The following is a 17,599-nucleotide window of genomic DNA, read 5'->3' as shown; positions in this document are numbered from 1 at the left end:
AAACTCTTCCTGTGGCATCTGTAGCTCTTTTCTGTGTGATCTCCAAAGAGTAAAGAGAGAGCTCGTGTTGAGGTCTTCCCCTCAGCTGGGGTGCTCAGCTCGGTGCTCAGCCGAGAGGCTGTTTTCATGAGGCTTGAAAAAATTATGGTTTTGTGATGATTATACTCCTGTCAAATCTGGTTGAAATGGAATGGGATTGATGTACTGTCTGTCTGATTTTAGTGATGTTTCTAAGTGGTCGCTGTGGAACATCCTAAAGTCTTGTTAAACCCATACTGAGAATGCTTAGCGAAATCCTGAACAGCAGCAGAGACATCCTAAGCCTTCAGAGAGGTAGCTTTGAAGATGACAGCAGTTGGTTTGAAGTTGGGGCATATTCTGATTTTTGTACTGTGAAAGCTAAAAACTGCATTAAAGTCAAATCTATGTTTATGGGCTGAACTGCTCAGCTTTCTAAGTAAAATTTCCCTTTTTTCTCTTGGCAAGTAAATGAGGCGATTGGCCAATACAATTCTGGAGGAAGATGGTATTCAAATAGTTTTTGGTTTTTTTGAGGTTTTTTTTTTCCTCCTGTGGCACTTAAGTGATCTCTCAGCCTTCTGTAGAAGCACCTCCAAAGTAAATTCTCATGCCTCTTAGCCATCTCTCTTTTTTGGAGACCAGCCATACACAAATGGTTGCATTTTTATCTCCCAGTACATATATAATTAAATCTGGCCCTGGAATGGAAGACAGAGAGACTGAGAGACCTCCTGAGGGGGAACAGAGGCTGATTAATAAGGATTATTAGAGACTGCTGATTGAAAGGCTGCAGCTGTGATTGCCATAGGAGGGAGAATGTAGCAAGGTCTCAGTGCTTGCAGTGGTGTCTGCCATGTCTTGTCTTTGATTTACTCTGAAAAAGACATTTTTTCTGTGCYGTCCTGCATCCCAGAATCAACTGCTACACCCCATCACCCATCTGTGATTCTTTAAGGGGATGTTGCGTCTGCCATCCCTGATGGATATCAGGTTTGACTTCCGCCGTAACAGTTTATGCCTTGAAGATAAGCTGGCAGGTTTTCCTGAACTCCTCCCAAAGCTGTGTGTTTGACTGAGAAGCTGACCTGACAGGTGTAATTTAGTTTTGTTCTCTGTTTCTCTTTAACAGGCAACTGCTATGTCAGTGGACTGTCTGGGACAGCGCGCAGTGCTCTCGGGGTGAGTGTGACAATTCCCATTAGAAATGTATGACAGCCTTTTCCACCAGCCAAATCAGCAACCTTCAGGCTGACCTCAGTTGAAAAGCTGATGTATTGTTTCAGAAAGGTGCAGCCAAATTCTATCCGAGGCCTCACGAAAAGGATTCTGGGTCGCRTTTCCAATGGGGTACAGAGTTTAAAACCAGCAGCAACAACAAAATAAAGTACTGCTGTGGCTTTCCTGATGCGTGCTTTCCTGAATCCACTCGCAGGGGGGTGGAACATCAGTTATTACTGTTTGGCTTCTGTTTGAAATACAGATTAAAGCATTTCCGTAAGACAAAACTTACCTCAAACATTCCCATAGTGCATTTGGGCAGAGGAGCCAAGCTCTCTGACCTGTTCCTCTGTCGGTTCAGTGCAAGACAGTACTCGACAAGAGCCAAGCTTCTGCTGCTTTGGCTTTCTCAAGATTGTTTTCTACCCTTTTTCTCCCATTTCCTTTTACGCAATTCATCTCTGTCACCTCCATCTGTGAGATATTAGCAGAGCTGATCTGGCAGTAACATACTCTTGTGCACATTACTCTTTGCCTTATTTGCCTCTGTACCTTAGATAAACCTGCTGTAGGAGGACTTTCTGGGGGACACAGGGTGTCTGTGGACACTGAGAGACTGCGGTGGTTCTGCGTTGGTTGTGTCGTTGCTGCTGAGGACGCGCGTAGTCCTGCAGCCAGCAGCTCCGGTTGTGGAGGGGCCCCTTTGCATTGGCAGGGCACTGCAGTAGGTGCTGTAGACTTCAGGCTGCCCAAGCTCCCCGGAGTGCTTGGCATTACGTAGCCACCTCCAGGGCAAGTCCTTAAACTGCTCAGCTGGTGCCTGCCCAGCTGTCACCTTTCCGTGCTAATGGCGATTGCTGTCCCACTGCCAATGACACAATTACCACACCGATTAGGATGCTCCTTTCAAATTCAGGATCATGCGGGTGCAGCTGACCTTTGGCTGTGCTCCTTGCCCCCCACCCCAGTCTCCGTTTTAGAGGGTACGGGTCCTTTGGTACAACTCAGAAGCCTGCTTGCCTCCATGCAAAGCTCCGTCCCCCAGTTCCAGCTCCTCCTGCAGCGTGCTTAGCAGCCCTTCRGAATTTGCCTCCTTTCTTCTAATGCTGTGTAACAGCCTCAGAGGGCTTATCATCTTCACACTTCAGAGTAGGGAGCCCCAAGGACTTGGTCTGGAAAGGCAGCAAGGATGTTTCTTCCTGTTCCTTTTCTTGGGAAAACTCTCAGAGCTCAGAGCTACTGTTTGCTTGCTATATAGCTGACATACTTGATGCTTTTGTAGTTAATTATATATGGTTCAATATGTTCCGGTGCTGGTCTTCTGTTAAAGTTCAGCTGGCTCTCAGTTATCCCTGCGCAGTTTATCTTGCCTGTAGATTAATCACACTGTGGAAGGAATGAAACCTTAACAAGCTTCATGGGGAGCCGGCCACACGCAGCAGGATGTATTCACTCAGGTTCAGCAGCATGCAGATCTCTTTGCTGCATGTAGGGTTATCTCAGGTAAGTAGTGTAACCAGATCAGTGCAGTGCTGTGTCCGCGTTAATAAACTTTGTCACAGCTGAGTTAGCTGTGTGCAGGTGTATTTGTAGTGTCTGCAGAACCAAGCCCACTGAACAGTGTGGTGTGGAAACTCTCCGCCATGTAGAATCATCTTAGGTTTGTAGGGCTCATTAACTCTTGCTCAGAGCAACCTGTCCAGACTGAAACTGGCTCCTGCGGAGCCACTGCATTGCACTCCCAGCCCTGAGCCACCTCAGCTCTGGTGCTGCACCGAAGCAGCGAAGCATATTCAGATATCTCTGCACCATTTCCCAACACTTCCTTTTGTGTCCTAGTTATCTAGGTTTTCCTGTGGTCTGGGTGACCCATTAGATTTGCAGAACCTGACTAATTTCAGTGTCTTTTTTCTGTTTTTTTTTTCTTTTTTTCTTTTTTAATATAACCCTTTTTGAAGTATATGGGCAAATGTAGCATTTTCAGGAATAGTATTTTCATCTGTCTTGTCAAATGCTTCTCCTTCGGTGCTCTAGGCAGAAGGCTGAAAGCTCCATGCGAGCTTAGAGTTTGGAAATCAGCCCTGCGTGATGCGGCCTCTTTGTGTCTGTGTGCCTTGCAGCCGCCGTTTCCTCTACATAGTTAACCTGGATGCGCCAAATGAGGGTCATCGAAAGATCTCCCGCCAGAGCAAGTGGGACATTGGGGCAGTGCAATGGAATCCGCACGACAGCTACGCGTACTACTTCGCAGCTTCAGTAAGTTCACGCATTTAAAAGCTGAAACTCTTCATCGTCCTCAGTCTTTCATGGGTGGACTTCTGCAGGCTTGGAAGGCTGTGTGTAGCTGGCACAAGCATGCCTCTGCAAATCGTACTTCAAGATCAAGGCCTAATTTTGATTTACTGCCAGTGAGGTGTTTCACTCGATGGTTCTCAGTTACTGGTCAGTCCATGTTGAATCTAGGTGTTGCTTGTCTGTGCTCTGTAAAACACCTTGCCAAATAAATCAGGCACCCAAATGATCCTTTTCTAGAAGGAAGGGCGGATGGGCTCCAAATGTTTCTAACCTCCATTCTGTTATGAGGTTTGTTCGCTTATTGAATTTCTTGCTCTGTGCTGTTTTGTTTTCAGTTCCCTGCATTACTGGTAGGATGTGGTGCACCAGGCAGTCTGTAAATAGCACAAGTTGATACTGGCTCACCACTGGAACAATTTGGGTTTGCAGATGGGCCAGGGACCAAGTCAGTGAGGAGTTCTCATTCAGTGTGTGAAGAAAATAAGCTGGTCTGAAGAAACAGTAGTGCAAACCGTGTCTGAACAGGGCTGGTGTAGCAGTCACCTGATACAACTGATATTAAAGGTGGTTTTAAGAGTGGACTGGTGTTAGGAACCTTTATTTGTTTGCTCCCAGACCCTCCCCTCCTTCTCCCACCCCTGGTACATGACTGGCATCTTAAAGGTGCCTTCAGCAGCTCTCTGCTTCTGAGTGGGGAATTAACAAAACTTGCAGAAAGGTGTCCTTCGGTGCCACTTCTGGATACAGTTTGTGAAAATCAGAAGCAAATAAGGAAACATGCTGTGCTGGCTGCAAGCAGAGCAGGAAAGCTTCTCAAACACATGCTGAAAGCAATATCCAGTGATAGTTAACACTGATTTGAGCAGGAACCTGTTTCAAAGCAGGGCAGCGCCAGTCTCACCCCTGTGACACAGGAATCTGTGTTGTTCTGGAATGATGGTATTGAGGTTCTGCCTGTGCATATAAGCCTTCAAGAGCCATCCTTTCCTTAAGCTAGTAGTAGCTGGCATCAAACCTTGCCACTCCTGTTTACAAATGAAGATGTTAAGATGCYCTGGTGATTCAGATGCAGTTGCTGACACAGGTCAGGTGAGGAATCCCCAAGATGAGATCAGGCASCTTTCCCGGTTTGGGTCAGAAATGCCTCCTTTCCAGCTGTCTCACAGGTGACTGGCATTCTGCTGTTGCTGCAGTATATCCCTCTGCTGGAACTAGAATTTAGCTTGCCTTGCTTAGAAGGCGAAAGCAGAGTTGCGCCATGGGCTCAGGTCTGTGTGTCCCAGGTCAGGTCTGGAGGCAGTGTGGGTGTGTTAGGCAGTGCCATGTCTAAGGGGTGAAGTTGTACAGAAAGGCTAAATCAGCTTGGATTCAGCACTGTGCAGATGCAGTCTGCTACTTCTGAGCTCAAGCTGMCTCTCATTCCCCAGAGGGTCTGCTGCTGAGGTGGTCATGTGGGGCCAGCTCAGGTATACCACACACATCTTGTAGACAGCCCCGAGGGTCCTATCCCTGCGCATCCCTGCGGGTGGAAAGACGATGTAAAAGACTGCCAGTCTGATTGCAAACAACTTTACTCAGTTTGCAGTGCAGCTAATTGGAAGTGGTGCAGGCAGAGGGGAAGTCTGTCCTTGTGTTTGCATAAGGGCTTCTAATTTTTTGGCTTCTTTCCAGCAGAACGTCCTCTTGCTGTGCTCGGCTGTGATTGCTCTCTGGCTCAAGCACATTTCTGAGGGCTCCTAAGCTGCTGTTTCAGAAATGCCATTGTTTTCCATTCTAGGTCCCTCACAGTCCTTTTGTGTGGTCACAAATGCTTGAACAAGAGAGTGATGAAACTGTTGGAAGTAAATGCTGATACTTATTGTGAGAAAGACTTTTTAGGAAGTGCTCCTGCTGGGAAGAGCTGTCACTCTCCCACACCTGATGGTAGAGACAACAAATTGCACATGAGATGCCCCTCTAAGGGTCTGAGAAACTTCTGGTGATCATTATCTTCTGTCATCAACCTTGGAGTCCCAGACAAATCCTGTTGAGTAATTTCACTCTACCCCCTTAAATCCTTCTGTCAATGAGAAGCTTGCAAGGAGTTTTCCTTGCCTCAAGCTTTTTTGCAGCCCTGCTGTGAGCTGTTAGAGAAATGCCATATATTTTTGCTGAGCTGGGAGGAGACCTTCCATTTCAGGGAAGGGTGGAGTTTTTTATCCTTCTGCAAGCTTAAATTCTAATGAAGTAGCTTTGGGGTAAAAAAAAAAAAAAAGCTTCAAAAATGTAAAATAAGTCTGTTCTCTATTACCTTTTCCCTCATCTGTGTGTGCACTTGGAAATGAGGGTCTAATGAAGATCAAATTTTGAAGTCATGTTATTTCTGTTTTGCAAAATCACCATGAATTCCCACAGTGCTTGGTGCTGTACATGCACCCAAAAAGGCACTTCCTGCCCCAGAAAGGTTGGAGCTGGCCTGGCCTACAGGGAACTTTGAGGCAGAACATGAATTTAAAGTACAATAACTAGTTTCAAGTAACTTTGTGTGTGGCTGCGTTTTGGGGGTGGGGTGGGGGGGATTATTCCTAGAATCAGTGAAGAAGCCCTAAATAGTGTTGTTGTTGATTCATCTGGATGCTTCTGTGGTTTGCAGTTAGTGATAAGCACTTAGGCTTTTTTGGGGGGCTGGCAAGAATGGAAGTACCCTTGAGGAGGTGACCCTGAAGCCGTTAGACTACTGTTCCATGTTTGGCAGCGGCCCTGATTAGTACAGAAGGGAGTGGAGGGACAGTTGGGAAGGACCAGTGGTGATCCATCATCCCCCTCGCTGAAAACTCCAGTTGTGAATCTGAACAGACTGGCAGGATATTTTTGCAGAGTGAATTTGGCTGCCTGTTGCCTTCAGTCACAGCATGTTGTTAGGAAATAAAAGCTCTGAGAACATCGTTTCATGCAAACACTTTTCAATGGGATTTTTCCCCACTCCTGTTTATCTCCGATTTTGAGTGGATGTGATCAAAGTTTAGGCTTTTGAGATTCCTTACAGCCTGTAAGTTCATCTTTGTTTTCTTTCTGCTTTGAGCGAGGACTTTGTTATTCACAGTGCAATTCAGTGGGTAACTGAGGTTGTTTAAAGAGAAGGGAACCGGTCCTGACACACACGGGTTCCTGTCCTACCTCATTTGCCTGCCACCATTTCCTTTCTTCCATTTAATTTCAGAGCAATCAGCGAGTTGACCTGTATAAGTGGAAAGAAGGTAACGGAGAAGTTTGCACATCGTTGCAAGGGCACACACGTGTGATCAGGTGAGGAACAAGTGGTGCTGCAGACTACTGGGAGGAAAATGGTGGGTTGTTTTCATAGAAGGTGAATGTTGGTTTAGTTCTGGCCCTGCTCAGGCTCTGCTCTGAGAAATTCAGTCTATTTTTAGTCACTTGCCGGCCGGTACTGCCTGCCCCTCTGTCCTGCCTTCCCATTTGGAGAAGATGTCTGATGTGAAGCAGCTCACCCTCTGATGGCTCCCACCAGTATATCAAGTTAGCCTTCGATGGCTTGGGTGTCATTGCCCTAGGCAGCTGTCCTCATAATGAACAGCAACTGTCATCTGGGAAATGGATAGCGGCATGATTATTAAACTGCATCCCAGCCATGTTTCCCTGTGACAGCAGATTAATTAAAGTAGGTCATCCCAAAGACTAAGTTCAGGCATGTTGTAGTGGTGTGTGGGAAGTGTCTGCCGCTGGATTTAAGGGTGCACTTCAGCTCTGGGTTGGAGATGCAAGCAAAGCAGCGTTTTTCCTCTTGTGTTCCAGCTCCCCAGTGTGAAAGGGAGTCACAGCGCCTGAAATGACACTTGCTTGGGCTGAGTGGAGACTGTTTGTGTCCCAGGTGCTCCTGGTGAGCCCAACAGGAAGGCTTGCCAGAATGAAGGGTTGATCAGGCCAAGAATGCCTGATAACTAAGAACCCACTGCTATAATGTCCCCTTCCCATGGAGGAAAGCGCACGGCCACGGTAGCTGTAAAGTTCAGGCTAGGAGGATGCTTCGTTGTTTTATCTTAAAAGTTTACTCAGAGAAATGATTAAAAGTTTGCTTTTTACTTAAAGGGATTTCAGTGGATATCATGGAGTTGGCATAAATTTATTAGAAATTTATTAGAAATGTATTGGAAAATTGTGAGAAATTGATGCAAACTGTGCTTTTCTCTGACCTAGTATGACTTTGCATTTGCAGTGACTTGGACTGGGCGGTGTTTGAACCAGACCTGCTGGTCACCAGTTCTGTTGACACATACATCTACATTTGGGATATCAAGTAAGAATCTGTGCTTCTGCACTGCAGGGAGATAGTTGGACTCCTTTCTGCAATTGGTAGCTTGAAGGGCAAAGCCCCCACTGATGGATGCTGTTTTTTCAGCTGTGCTTGCAGGAGCTTCAGCTGCTTCCCTTAATCTCAAAGATGTTTTCCATTCCTATGCTTTCAAGCCAGTTCAGAGTCAATGCAGGGCAGTAGAGTGGTAAAGTTATGCCACAGCCATATACTCTTGACTGGAAGGAATACCAACTGGCTTCACTCCCCACCCACTTCAGATCTGTCCTTGGGAGCTCTTCCTGGATCCCAAGGGTGTTCCACACTTTTATTTTTTGGCTGAGTGAGCAGATTCATGGCCCTGCAGCCATTTTCTTTTCCACTAAATTCAGCGATTGTTGCCAACTCTGTCAACAGTAGGAGAACTGGCACCAGTAATTAGGAACCTTTTTCTGTTCACTCATTCCCTTGATTCCTGGTGCTTTGTATCATATGATTAATTTCAAGGTAACAGATCTTTCCAAAATCAGCGATATTAAAACCCTGCATTTGACACCTGAGGAGCAAGGAGCTGGCACTGGGACTGCTGGGTTCTCTTGCTGTCTGTACAGCAACTCTTTATGACCCCAGGCAAGTCACTTTGCTCCTCTCTGCCTCCCTTGCTCAGTTATAGTAGAAGGATAATTATATAACCCCACTGCACCAGGGTGCCCTGAGGCTTGTTTAACTCATGTGAAGCACTTAGATCCTTGGTTAAATGGTGCTTGAGAATCACAATATATTATTAATGTGTAATTAAAAGACATAGAGAGACAGTAACTGCTGGTTGTATTTTCCCATGGTGCTATCTTTAATGCCAAGCAAAAAAAGACCTGTCCGAAGGATGTGCCAGAAGCCCCTGCTTTAACTGTATTGTGCTCTCCTATCATTTTGTGTCTGCGTGTGTCACTTGTCCAGAGATGCTTGCTCATGCAGTCTGACTAGCTCGTAGATCCCACTTACCCTAGTGGGATCTCTGAGCTTCCTTGGGCAGTGAGGTCCTAGGCCTGCTGGCCTCCAGCAGAGGAACCTCCTGGTGAAGCGGCAGTCCTAATGGCACCCTGGGGAGGTAATGCTGCAGTAATGGTAACTGGAAACTCCCCACTTAATTTTTCATGCAAAATAACTGATTAAGCAGAAATTTTTAAGAGGGAAAGGTGCAGTCCTTTCCAATAAATGTTCTGCTTTTCAGCAAACCTAAAAAGCTGAAGACCAAATTCCTTCTTTTCACTGATATTTTTCATTAAATGGCAGGTGGCTTTCTGAGGACCAATGTCAAGAGTTGAGTTATTGCCTTGATCCAAGTCCTGGCTGCTATGAGTTGTCATGGTGCCACACTGGCTTGTACCACTGCGGGATTTGGTCTGTAGAGTCTGCCCAGCTAGATTTATTTCCTGCTAATTTTATTATTATATTCTGGACATGAAGTCTTTGCTCTGAAGTCACCGTTCCATATGCCTTGAATCGGGGTCTGCAAAGGCTTGACAAACACATCAGTGGCTTTTCTGTCGAATTTTTCCACAGCTTTGTTTGTTCTGTTTAATCCTCCTGGGAAAGGCTGTTTTGTTGCTTCCTGCAGCAAAACTCAGCGAACCCAGTCTTTCCTTTGCCTGCCTGGTAGCAACATGCCACACTGTGTGCGTGCCTTCCTCCCTCGTGTCCCCTCCAACACCGTCCAATGCCATACACTTGCTGCTGTATGTAGTGGCAGGACAGAATGGGTGTTGTTCTCCAGCTGGTCCCCTCTGTGTTGTCTTCCATTTAACTTGATGTATTTTAGCTTTAGATTTGCACTTTAAGTAAGCAGGAGGCACGTTAACTTCCAAGAGACAGCAGCAGTCAGTCTTGAAGGAGCAAGGAGCTCACTGGAGAGGCTGGACCTGCAAGGCTGTGCACTGGGTACTCACATGAGCAATGTTGTGTTTCAGAGACACCAGGAAGCCTACAGTCTCGCTCTCTGCAGTTGGTAAGTATGGTGTGTGCATGATATAGGCCTATTTAATACCTACATTTAGTGCCGTGTGCCCCTGCTGTTCCTCCTTCCCATCATGCTTCTAGGCTGAACATGGCAAGAGTACAGAAGTGCCACCATGTCTGATTGTCCCATGCAATAGCGGCCTGGGAGGCTCCAGTTCACAACCTCTTTTTGAGGAGCAGAATGCAGATGGGATGTGAATAAGGATGAAGAGGAGTGTTTTTTTCTGTTTTTTTTTTTTTGTGCTGCTGATTTCTAGGGTTGGGTGAAGGCACGTTAGAGGGGTGAGGGCATGTTAAAGAGGCAAATTTAAGCAGTGACAAGTGAGCAAGGGGGACCTTGGACCAATGACTGCCTGGCCTGTACATCTCCATGAGCCTGGTAGTGGAAAGGGCAGCGTCCCTTTGCTGTGTGCTGAAGGAGAGCTGCTTGCCTGCCTGCCAACCAGCTGCAGTTATAGGGCTTATGGTGTGGAAAGAGAAGGCAAAATGAATTCATGGGGGTGGTTTAAAATGTGGAGTGAGAAGAGTGGTAAAACGAAGGGGCCAGGGCCTTCTGCAAGCTAGCTGCTGGGTGGGTAAGCCCTTGCCCCAGGTTCTTGTCTCAGCTCTTACTCTCCTGTAAGCCCTTATTCAAGTTGCTTCTCACAGTCTCCTATGGCTTAGTGCCTTGAGTGGGGCTGCCTTGGCTGTGTCTCCAGCCCTGGGAGGTCCCTGGGCATGGGGGCAGCGGCAGTGCCTGGGCTGGCTGTCCTGAAATTGGTAGGCAGTCACATGGCACTTGTGCCATCTAGACATAAGCAATTTCTACCCTGCTTAACCACCCTGTTGCACTGCTTGTCCTCTCTGTGTTGCCTGTTTGCAATTTCTCTGTGGCCTTTTATGTTTGAATCAGCTGAGAAACTAAATCACCACCAAGSCAGTGGATTTGAGTGCTGCTGGCTGCCCAGCCTGCCCGCTACTTACTGAGGGGTTGGGTGCGTTAACAGGCTGCATCATGCTTCCCTGGAGCACCTTCAGTGTGCTGGAAGCTGCAGCGATGACACAAAGGTGCTTTCTTTGGGCTGCGTTTGCTCTGGAAGGGCATTTGTCAGGGCTGTCAACAGTGTGACTGTTCAGATGACTTTAATATCACCTAGGTGGCAAGTGCTGTGTGTGGACAGTCCCGACTGGCTGTGTTGGAAATGGGCGAAGTATGGATGACCAGAGCAAAACATGCCCTTTTCCTGAGTTACCATTCCTGCTGTTAGAGGAATATATTCTGCTGCTTGGATCTCCTTAGGCTGCAGATTTGTAGTGGCTCCCTCTTCCCTCTCAGCTGTTAAGCTGCTGGGCCACAGCGATGCAAAAAACTTACTGAACCAGAGCGGTGTTCTGTTCTTGTGCCTGGGGTGAAGTTTCATGAGTCAGCTGAGCCAGTCCAACAGAAAGATTCCATCCTCCCATGCCCGATTCTCTTTAGTGCTGGTCCAGACATTTGTATACCCCTCTGTGAGCTGGATCAACTCAGTCAACCTGGCAGCCCATTTTTCTTTTCCCCGAACTAGTTTTTTGCGAAATCGGCAGGATGAAACAGCTCACCATGTAGCAGGAGGTAGGTAGTGAAGGCTGGGCATGGCAGCAGGCTGTGGGATTCGCATTCAGCTCTCTCATGGACCTCACCTTTGGCGTACCTTTCTGATAGCTTAACATCTTTTCAAAGTACTGACAGAATAAGAAAATAAGGATAAGAGAGCATGCGTATTTCTCTTGCAATATCTGAACAGTCCACATCAACCTAAGCCTTATTTTGTTTCTCATTAGAAACAACCAACTTCTGATTTTAGGCTATTCCCGAGTCCCTCATGATATCTTACCATCATCCAGTTTCTTTGCGATTCCGTTGATATCGTTGACTTCTGTAGTGTTTTTTGGCAGTGAGTTTCTTAGAGGGGCTTTCTGATCCGCCAGGAGCCACCCGTTATGCACAGCTCAGCTGGCCAGGCATGTGATCCACCTGTACTGCAGCCTTCTCCCACGCCTGTATTTTAATAATAGACCAATAACACTGGTTCCCTGTATAACCTCAGATAGTACAGAGGGAGTTGTGGGTACAAATGAATCCTAGCGCACCAGAGAGTAGCTTGAATGAAAACAGAAGGGATTTGGGGTAGGGCATGTTTGAGGAAACTGCAGTTTTTGTGTGGAGGAAACTGATCCATCTGAGTTAACGGAACTTAATGTTTTAATCAGGTACAAGCCATGGCTAGAAATTGCAATGAACATCTCTAAGCATGTATGTAACTGGAACATGCTGGCTTTGAGGTCTTCAGGATACAAACACTAAGCTGCGTAAGCAAGAGAGAGTCTTTTTTTAAAGACTAACAGCATGCTGCTCATCTGCTACCAGCTCATGAAACAAAGCCATCTTTCACGCTGACTCCTGGGATGTCTTTCCTCTGAACTACCTTTTCTGTGCTAGGGAGAGCTCTGCTGACAGGTCAAGGGTCTGCTATGATATTTTTTGATTGCTTGGTTTGACCTGCTCTATTTGTGTTGCAGCTGGAGCTTCCCAGGTCAAATGGAACAAGAAAAATGCCAACTGTTTAGCAACCAGCCATGATGGGGATGTCCGAATATGGGACAAGAGGGTGAGTTGAGGGTCTCTTGAGCAGCCTGTGCATATTCCCACTTAACAAATACAGGCATCTCTGGTTACAGATAAATAYCCAAGCAGAGAAATGCACATCTTCATCTCCCATCTCTCTTATGGGTTGATTTAAAGTAGAGACACTTGGGAGCCCAGGAAACTGAAGAGAGCATATAGCCTCCTTCCTCAGAAATTGTGCCCATTAACATTTTGGCTTTCATCTCACAATACTGAACTGTTTTACTGAGTATAAAGTATAGCGCAGGGCTGTACTTGGTGACTGTGGAATTTGCCACTACCTTTCACAGGACCTTTCCTACAACTACTTTTGCTGAGCTATTAGCCTCTCCCCAGCAGGTGGGTGTTCTACCTCTTGCCTTGTTAAAGTGTGTCCTTTTACACCAAAGAACTGGACCAAATTTCAGGAGTCCTGTGGTGAGAAGGAAAACATTTCTTCTTGCAGAAACCCAGCACAGCAGTGGAGTACTTGGCAGCTCATCTCTCTAAAATCCATGGTCTGGATTGGCATCCTGACAATGAATATATGCTGGCCACCTCCAGCCAGGACAACTCTGTCAGGGTAAGTGTTGCTTCTGGGCCTCCTACTTGGAAGATGTCAGGATGGTGATGCAGATCCCCTTCTACTGCTGCTGAAATCTTTGGGAGTGCTTGCTGTTGGCAAGAACTGGATCTTTTTTTTATTTTTATTTTTTTGGTTTCTGCCAGTCTGTGTGCGTGTTGACCCAGGGGTGTGCTTCCAGAACAAGCAGAGAAGTCGTTGGAGGATGGGTGGACGTATGCTTGCTATAGTTAACATAGCTGTGATGATTTGGGCAGTACTGAAGCTGAAAACAACTACCTCTTCCTGTTGCTTGCCAGAAGGGAGCTGGCCATGCATGTCAGAAGAGTTTTCTCCCCCAAATCCAGTGATGCCAGCCTCAAGATGATTCCAGCAACCTGGCGGGAGAAATACTGCAGCCCCTGAGGTTCTCAAATTTGTGTCAAGTTGGGTTATCAATAAGAGTTTGCCTGCTAGTGTTACTGTGCAGGGCCTTTTACCTCAGGGGAAATAGCATGCTTGGTATCTGTCAGCCAGACTGAGTTCATTCGCATTTAGCTAAGCTCAGAGATGAATTCAATTCATGTGTATTCTAGCAAAGCAAAAGGTTAGGTTCTTCATTACAAAATTAGCAGTACCAGCAGGGTGGGCCTGCCTCCAGTCTGGACTGGCACATTGGCTAGAAGCCTGTGGGGTACCTTGTGGCTTTGAAAGCCTAAGCAGGCTGCCTGTCTCCCCGCTCTTAATTACTCAAGCTAAGATCGCTGTGACCRTGACCCCAAGTCACTCATTGTCTAAGAGATGCTGCCAGATGCTGGTAGCTTGATATTCATCCTTTGGGGCCATCTCTGCTGTTAATGAATGAGGTTACTAAAGATGATGTGAGCACCCTGGCATGTTTGTGACTCTCCTGTGTCTGTGAGCCACATGGAAACTGCAGCCTGAAAGTATAACCAGCTGACACCTGCCTTGCTTGTCTTTTTGCTTTGTTGAAGTTCTGGGATTACCGTCAGCCTCGGAAATACCTCAGTATCCTTCCCTGCCAGGTTCCAGTCTGGAAGGCAAGATACACGGTGAGTGAGAACTGCCCACTAGCCATGCTTGTGCTGTGAGAGTAAATGCACAACAGGACATTAAATAAGGGAGAACTGCTGAAGGGTTTCTCACCGCTTCTGCTGGTGGACATTATTAATTTGATTTTAAAATCCCTCTTAGTGCTTAAAAGGCCTAGAAAAGCAAAGTCCCTGATGGGGCACTTGGGAAAAAGAACTACTAGCAGTGTGAGATCCCGGTCTTTGGCATAGTCTTCTTGTGGTGGAACAACCCAAGTGCAGGTGGCAATTGCCTTGGACCACCCCCCACCCCTCTGTTCTTGTTTTGAGTCTGGTTCTGTTTAATGGTGAGCTCCATTAGAGCCCAGGCATTCTTGTCAGCATGAAAGGGAAAGAAATACAGAAGATGCTGATAGCAGCATGGGACCGTAACTCCCCAGGGCTGAACAAAAGGGTCTTTCTCTCTTAAGCCTTTCAGCAACGGRCTGGTGACAGTGATGGTCCCCCAGCTCCGTCGGGAGAACAGTCTCCTTCTCTGGAACGTCTTTGACTTGAACACGCCTGTCCACACGTTTGTGGGGCACGATGACGTGGTGCTGGAGTTCCAGTGGAGGAAGCAGAAGGAAGGTGAGTTCAAGGCTGGATATGCTCTCTCTCCAGTGCTGCTGCCATCAGCTTGCTGCGGGTGTGTAGGCTTGGCCCCTGACTGCAGTGCTTGTGCTATCGTCCTTTTACCCTTCCCTTTCCTTGAAGTAGCTCCTGTCTGCTTTCCTGGCCCCACAAAATTACAGCTGTTTTGTGCTTGTTTGATAGCAGTGGCCACAGAAACRTTGCCCTGTTGTTTCCATGCCAGGAAAAAAATTTTTTTTTTTTTCCTAAAAGCAAATTCACTGAATGCTGAGTGGGTCGACAGTGACTGTGATTGTTTCCGCTTTCCTCCGAGTCTACTTTTAAATAGATCTTTCAGAATGAATTGTACAAACTCTGAGATGGGAACCCTCCCCCTGTTCAGAGCTGCCTGCCTAACGGGTTAACCCCTCACAGAAGTGCTTGGGTCGGCAGCCTCAGGCATATCCTCCACCAAAGCACCAGTGAACCCGCCTTATCTGTGTGCTTGCAAAGGTGGGGAGGGGAGAGCGTGGGATACAGAGGCTGCTGTCAGAGTTCAGTCCTGACTAAATTTTCCAGTGTAGGCAGTTAAATATAGGAAATTCCATATTAGAGTCTAGATAACCACACAGAGCACAGCTTTATTGCCAGAACCTCAGCTGCCATCGACAAAACAAGCACGTCTGGCTTTGGTGTTACTTGCAGTACTGCTTTGCAGTGTCATGTGTTAAAGTGCACAGAGCTAATGGGAGAATCCAGATCGCAGTGTGTTACCGTGTGCCCCACACAGCACCACCGAGGTGGCAGGACTCTGGCTCAAAGTCGAGCTGCGAGTTGATTTCATCTCTGCACTGTGGAACTGTCTGTGACTGGGGACTCCTTGTGTTAGCTCTTAGGGATGTTCAGTAATGTAATCTTCTCTACCCTCGGAGCCTGCGCGCTAACCAATTACCAGTGGTGAAGGTGAGAGAGCACTGGACTGGGATTTAGGACAGCTGAGTTCTGGTCCAACTCTGCCACCAGCTGCTGAGGTAATTCAGTTAAGTAGCTTTTTTCTCTGTGCCTTGCGTTTTCTTTTTGCAAAGAAGGAGAACAGTACAGACCTGTGTTAGCATCTGGAGGCACAGGGTAAGACAGCTTGTGTGTGAATGTTCAAAGAGGCTTAAACGTTGTCTCAGGTAAGTTAATACATAACTATCCAGGGCTGCTAGTCATGCTCTTCTCAAGCAGCATAAATTAATCATATGAGCATTCTGAGTCCACTTGGATGCAGAGACTACCAAGATAGCTCAGATCTCCTTCCACAGTCTGCTGTGCTGAATTAGATAGCCACTATGTCTCAGCTGAGAGGTGTAGGAAGAAGCTGTGCAGTTGCGAATTCTTAAACTGCAGCAGCTGTTTGACAAGGGAAGCTTTAGCTGTATTGTATTGCCTAGACAAACAAGTCCATGTACCTTTGTGTATTGATAGATAGTACGGGGCTTGATCCATTGCATTACACCAGAACTTGTCTTGGCAGCATCCAGATCTTTCAGAAGGAAAAGGGGGAAGGGTAGAACCAGTTGTTCTTAGCTTAGAAATATTAAGGTGTTTGCATCTTAAAACAGATATGAACTAAAACATATTTTGACTTTACAGTTGTTTTAAATATAAATCCATTTCTCAGCTRTGTTTCTTCTTCTGTTCAAATAGGTGTTGTAGTAGATCTTGTACGTTCCAGATTTGAAAACTGACATCACATTCACTGTTTTTCCATTGTGCTTTTCGTCTGCAAACCATATCCCATTTAGAGGCGAGGTAACTGTGGCTGGTGTGTGTAAGTCAGTACAAAGCAGAGCAGGACTCGAGTTCTGCCTTCCAGTTTGGTGCCTTGTTCACTGGACCTCCCTGATGGCTTGCTGCAGTCTGTTTACGCCAAATGCAGGGTTGAGATAATCTGTTTTCATCTGGGTCCATAAGTTGTTTCTGTCCTTTTTAGGTTCTAAAGACTACCAGCTGGTTACGTGGTCCCGTGATCAGACTCTGCGGATGTGGCGGATTGACTCTCAGCTGCAGAGGGTACGTAAACACTTCTGTTGAACTGTAGACAGATATCTTACAGGCTGGATTCACCTCCCTTTCTTTGCACTCCTGGTCACTCCTGTATCCTAGCGCTGCAGACACAGAGCAGCCAGCTTCCTCTTCAGCTCCAGCCCAGCTCTGTGCTCAAGACCTCTCAGTGTCTGTGTCTCAAAAGCTTCTGCGGCAGTACAAGACCACTTTATGGTGTAACAGTGAGCGTGCAAGTCCTTTGGGAAAGGTGGAGAGCAATTACTGTCCACATGGCCTCTGAAGATGCCGCCTCCATGGCTAAAGGACTCTATGACTCTTTTCTTGGCATTCTAGGTATCAGGTAAATGTAGGGATTGTGCCCTCTGCTTCCCCCCTTGTTTCCATTGGCTCTTGGCCCTGGTGCAGGCAGTGTGAATCCTGTTGTTCCACTGTCTGGCAGCAATTACAAATTGCTAATGTAACTACTAGAACAGCTATGCTGGGTCAGACCAAAGATTCGTATAGCCAAGGTGGCCCATATTGGCCCATCTGTCTCATCTTCAGCTGTAGATATCTTGGAACAGTATGAGTACATGGCAAGTGTGTAGTGACACTTCTCTCAAATACCCTCCCAGCCTCCAGTAGTTTGCAGCTTAGAGGTTTCCTGAGCTTTCTATCTTTGTATTTGACAGTGCTTGGTGGACTTCTCTTCCATAGACTTGTGCCATCTTTCCTTCAACTTGTGTAAATTTTTTATCATCTTAAACATCCCGTGACAAGGAGTTTCACAGCTCGTCTGCATGTTGTGCGGAGCAAACAGCTCCTTCCATTTGGGTTTGGTTTTGTTTGTTTGTTTTTATCTGGTAGTTTCGTTTGATACATTC

General features: G+C 46.7%; 1 protein-coding gene across 3 annotated transcripts in view; it reads left to right on the top strand.

Moving 5' to 3' along the window:
• The first annotated feature begins 1,129 nt into the window (after positions 1 to 1,129).
• WDR59 (WD repeat domain 59) overlaps positions 1,130 to 17,599 on the top strand; it is a 48,520-nt gene continuing 32,050 nt past the window's right edge. For all 3 annotated transcript variants that reach the window (XM_026088591.1, XM_026088590.1, XM_026088592.1), the window contains exons 1-10: positions 1,130 to 1,200; positions 3,360 to 3,495; positions 6,734 to 6,819; positions 7,748 to 7,828; positions 9,790 to 9,827; positions 12,377 to 12,465; positions 12,928 to 13,044; positions 14,019 to 14,096; positions 14,546 to 14,702; positions 16,663 to 16,742. In XM_026088591.1, the coding sequence (XP_025944376.1) occupies positions 1,160 to 1,200; positions 3,360 to 3,495; positions 6,734 to 6,819; positions 7,748 to 7,828; positions 9,790 to 9,827; positions 12,377 to 12,465; positions 12,928 to 13,044; positions 14,019 to 14,096; positions 14,546 to 14,702; positions 16,663 to 16,742 (903 nt within the window). In that variant the 5' untranslated portion in view covers positions 1,130 to 1,159. The remainder of the gene's footprint in view (positions 1,201 to 3,359; positions 3,496 to 6,733; positions 6,820 to 7,747; positions 7,829 to 9,789; positions 9,828 to 12,376; positions 12,466 to 12,927; positions 13,045 to 14,018; positions 14,097 to 14,545; positions 14,703 to 16,662; positions 16,743 to 17,599) is intronic.

Source organism: Apteryx rowi, unplaced genomic scaffold (genome assembly GCF_003343035.1).
Source record: "Apteryx rowi isolate R43461 unplaced genomic scaffold, aptRow1 scaffold_776, whole genome shotgun sequence".
NCBI classification, from domain to species: domain Eukaryota; kingdom Metazoa; phylum Chordata; class Aves; order Apterygiformes; family Apterygidae; genus Apteryx; species Apteryx rowi.
This window is presented reverse-complemented; position numbering and strand designations above follow the sequence as displayed.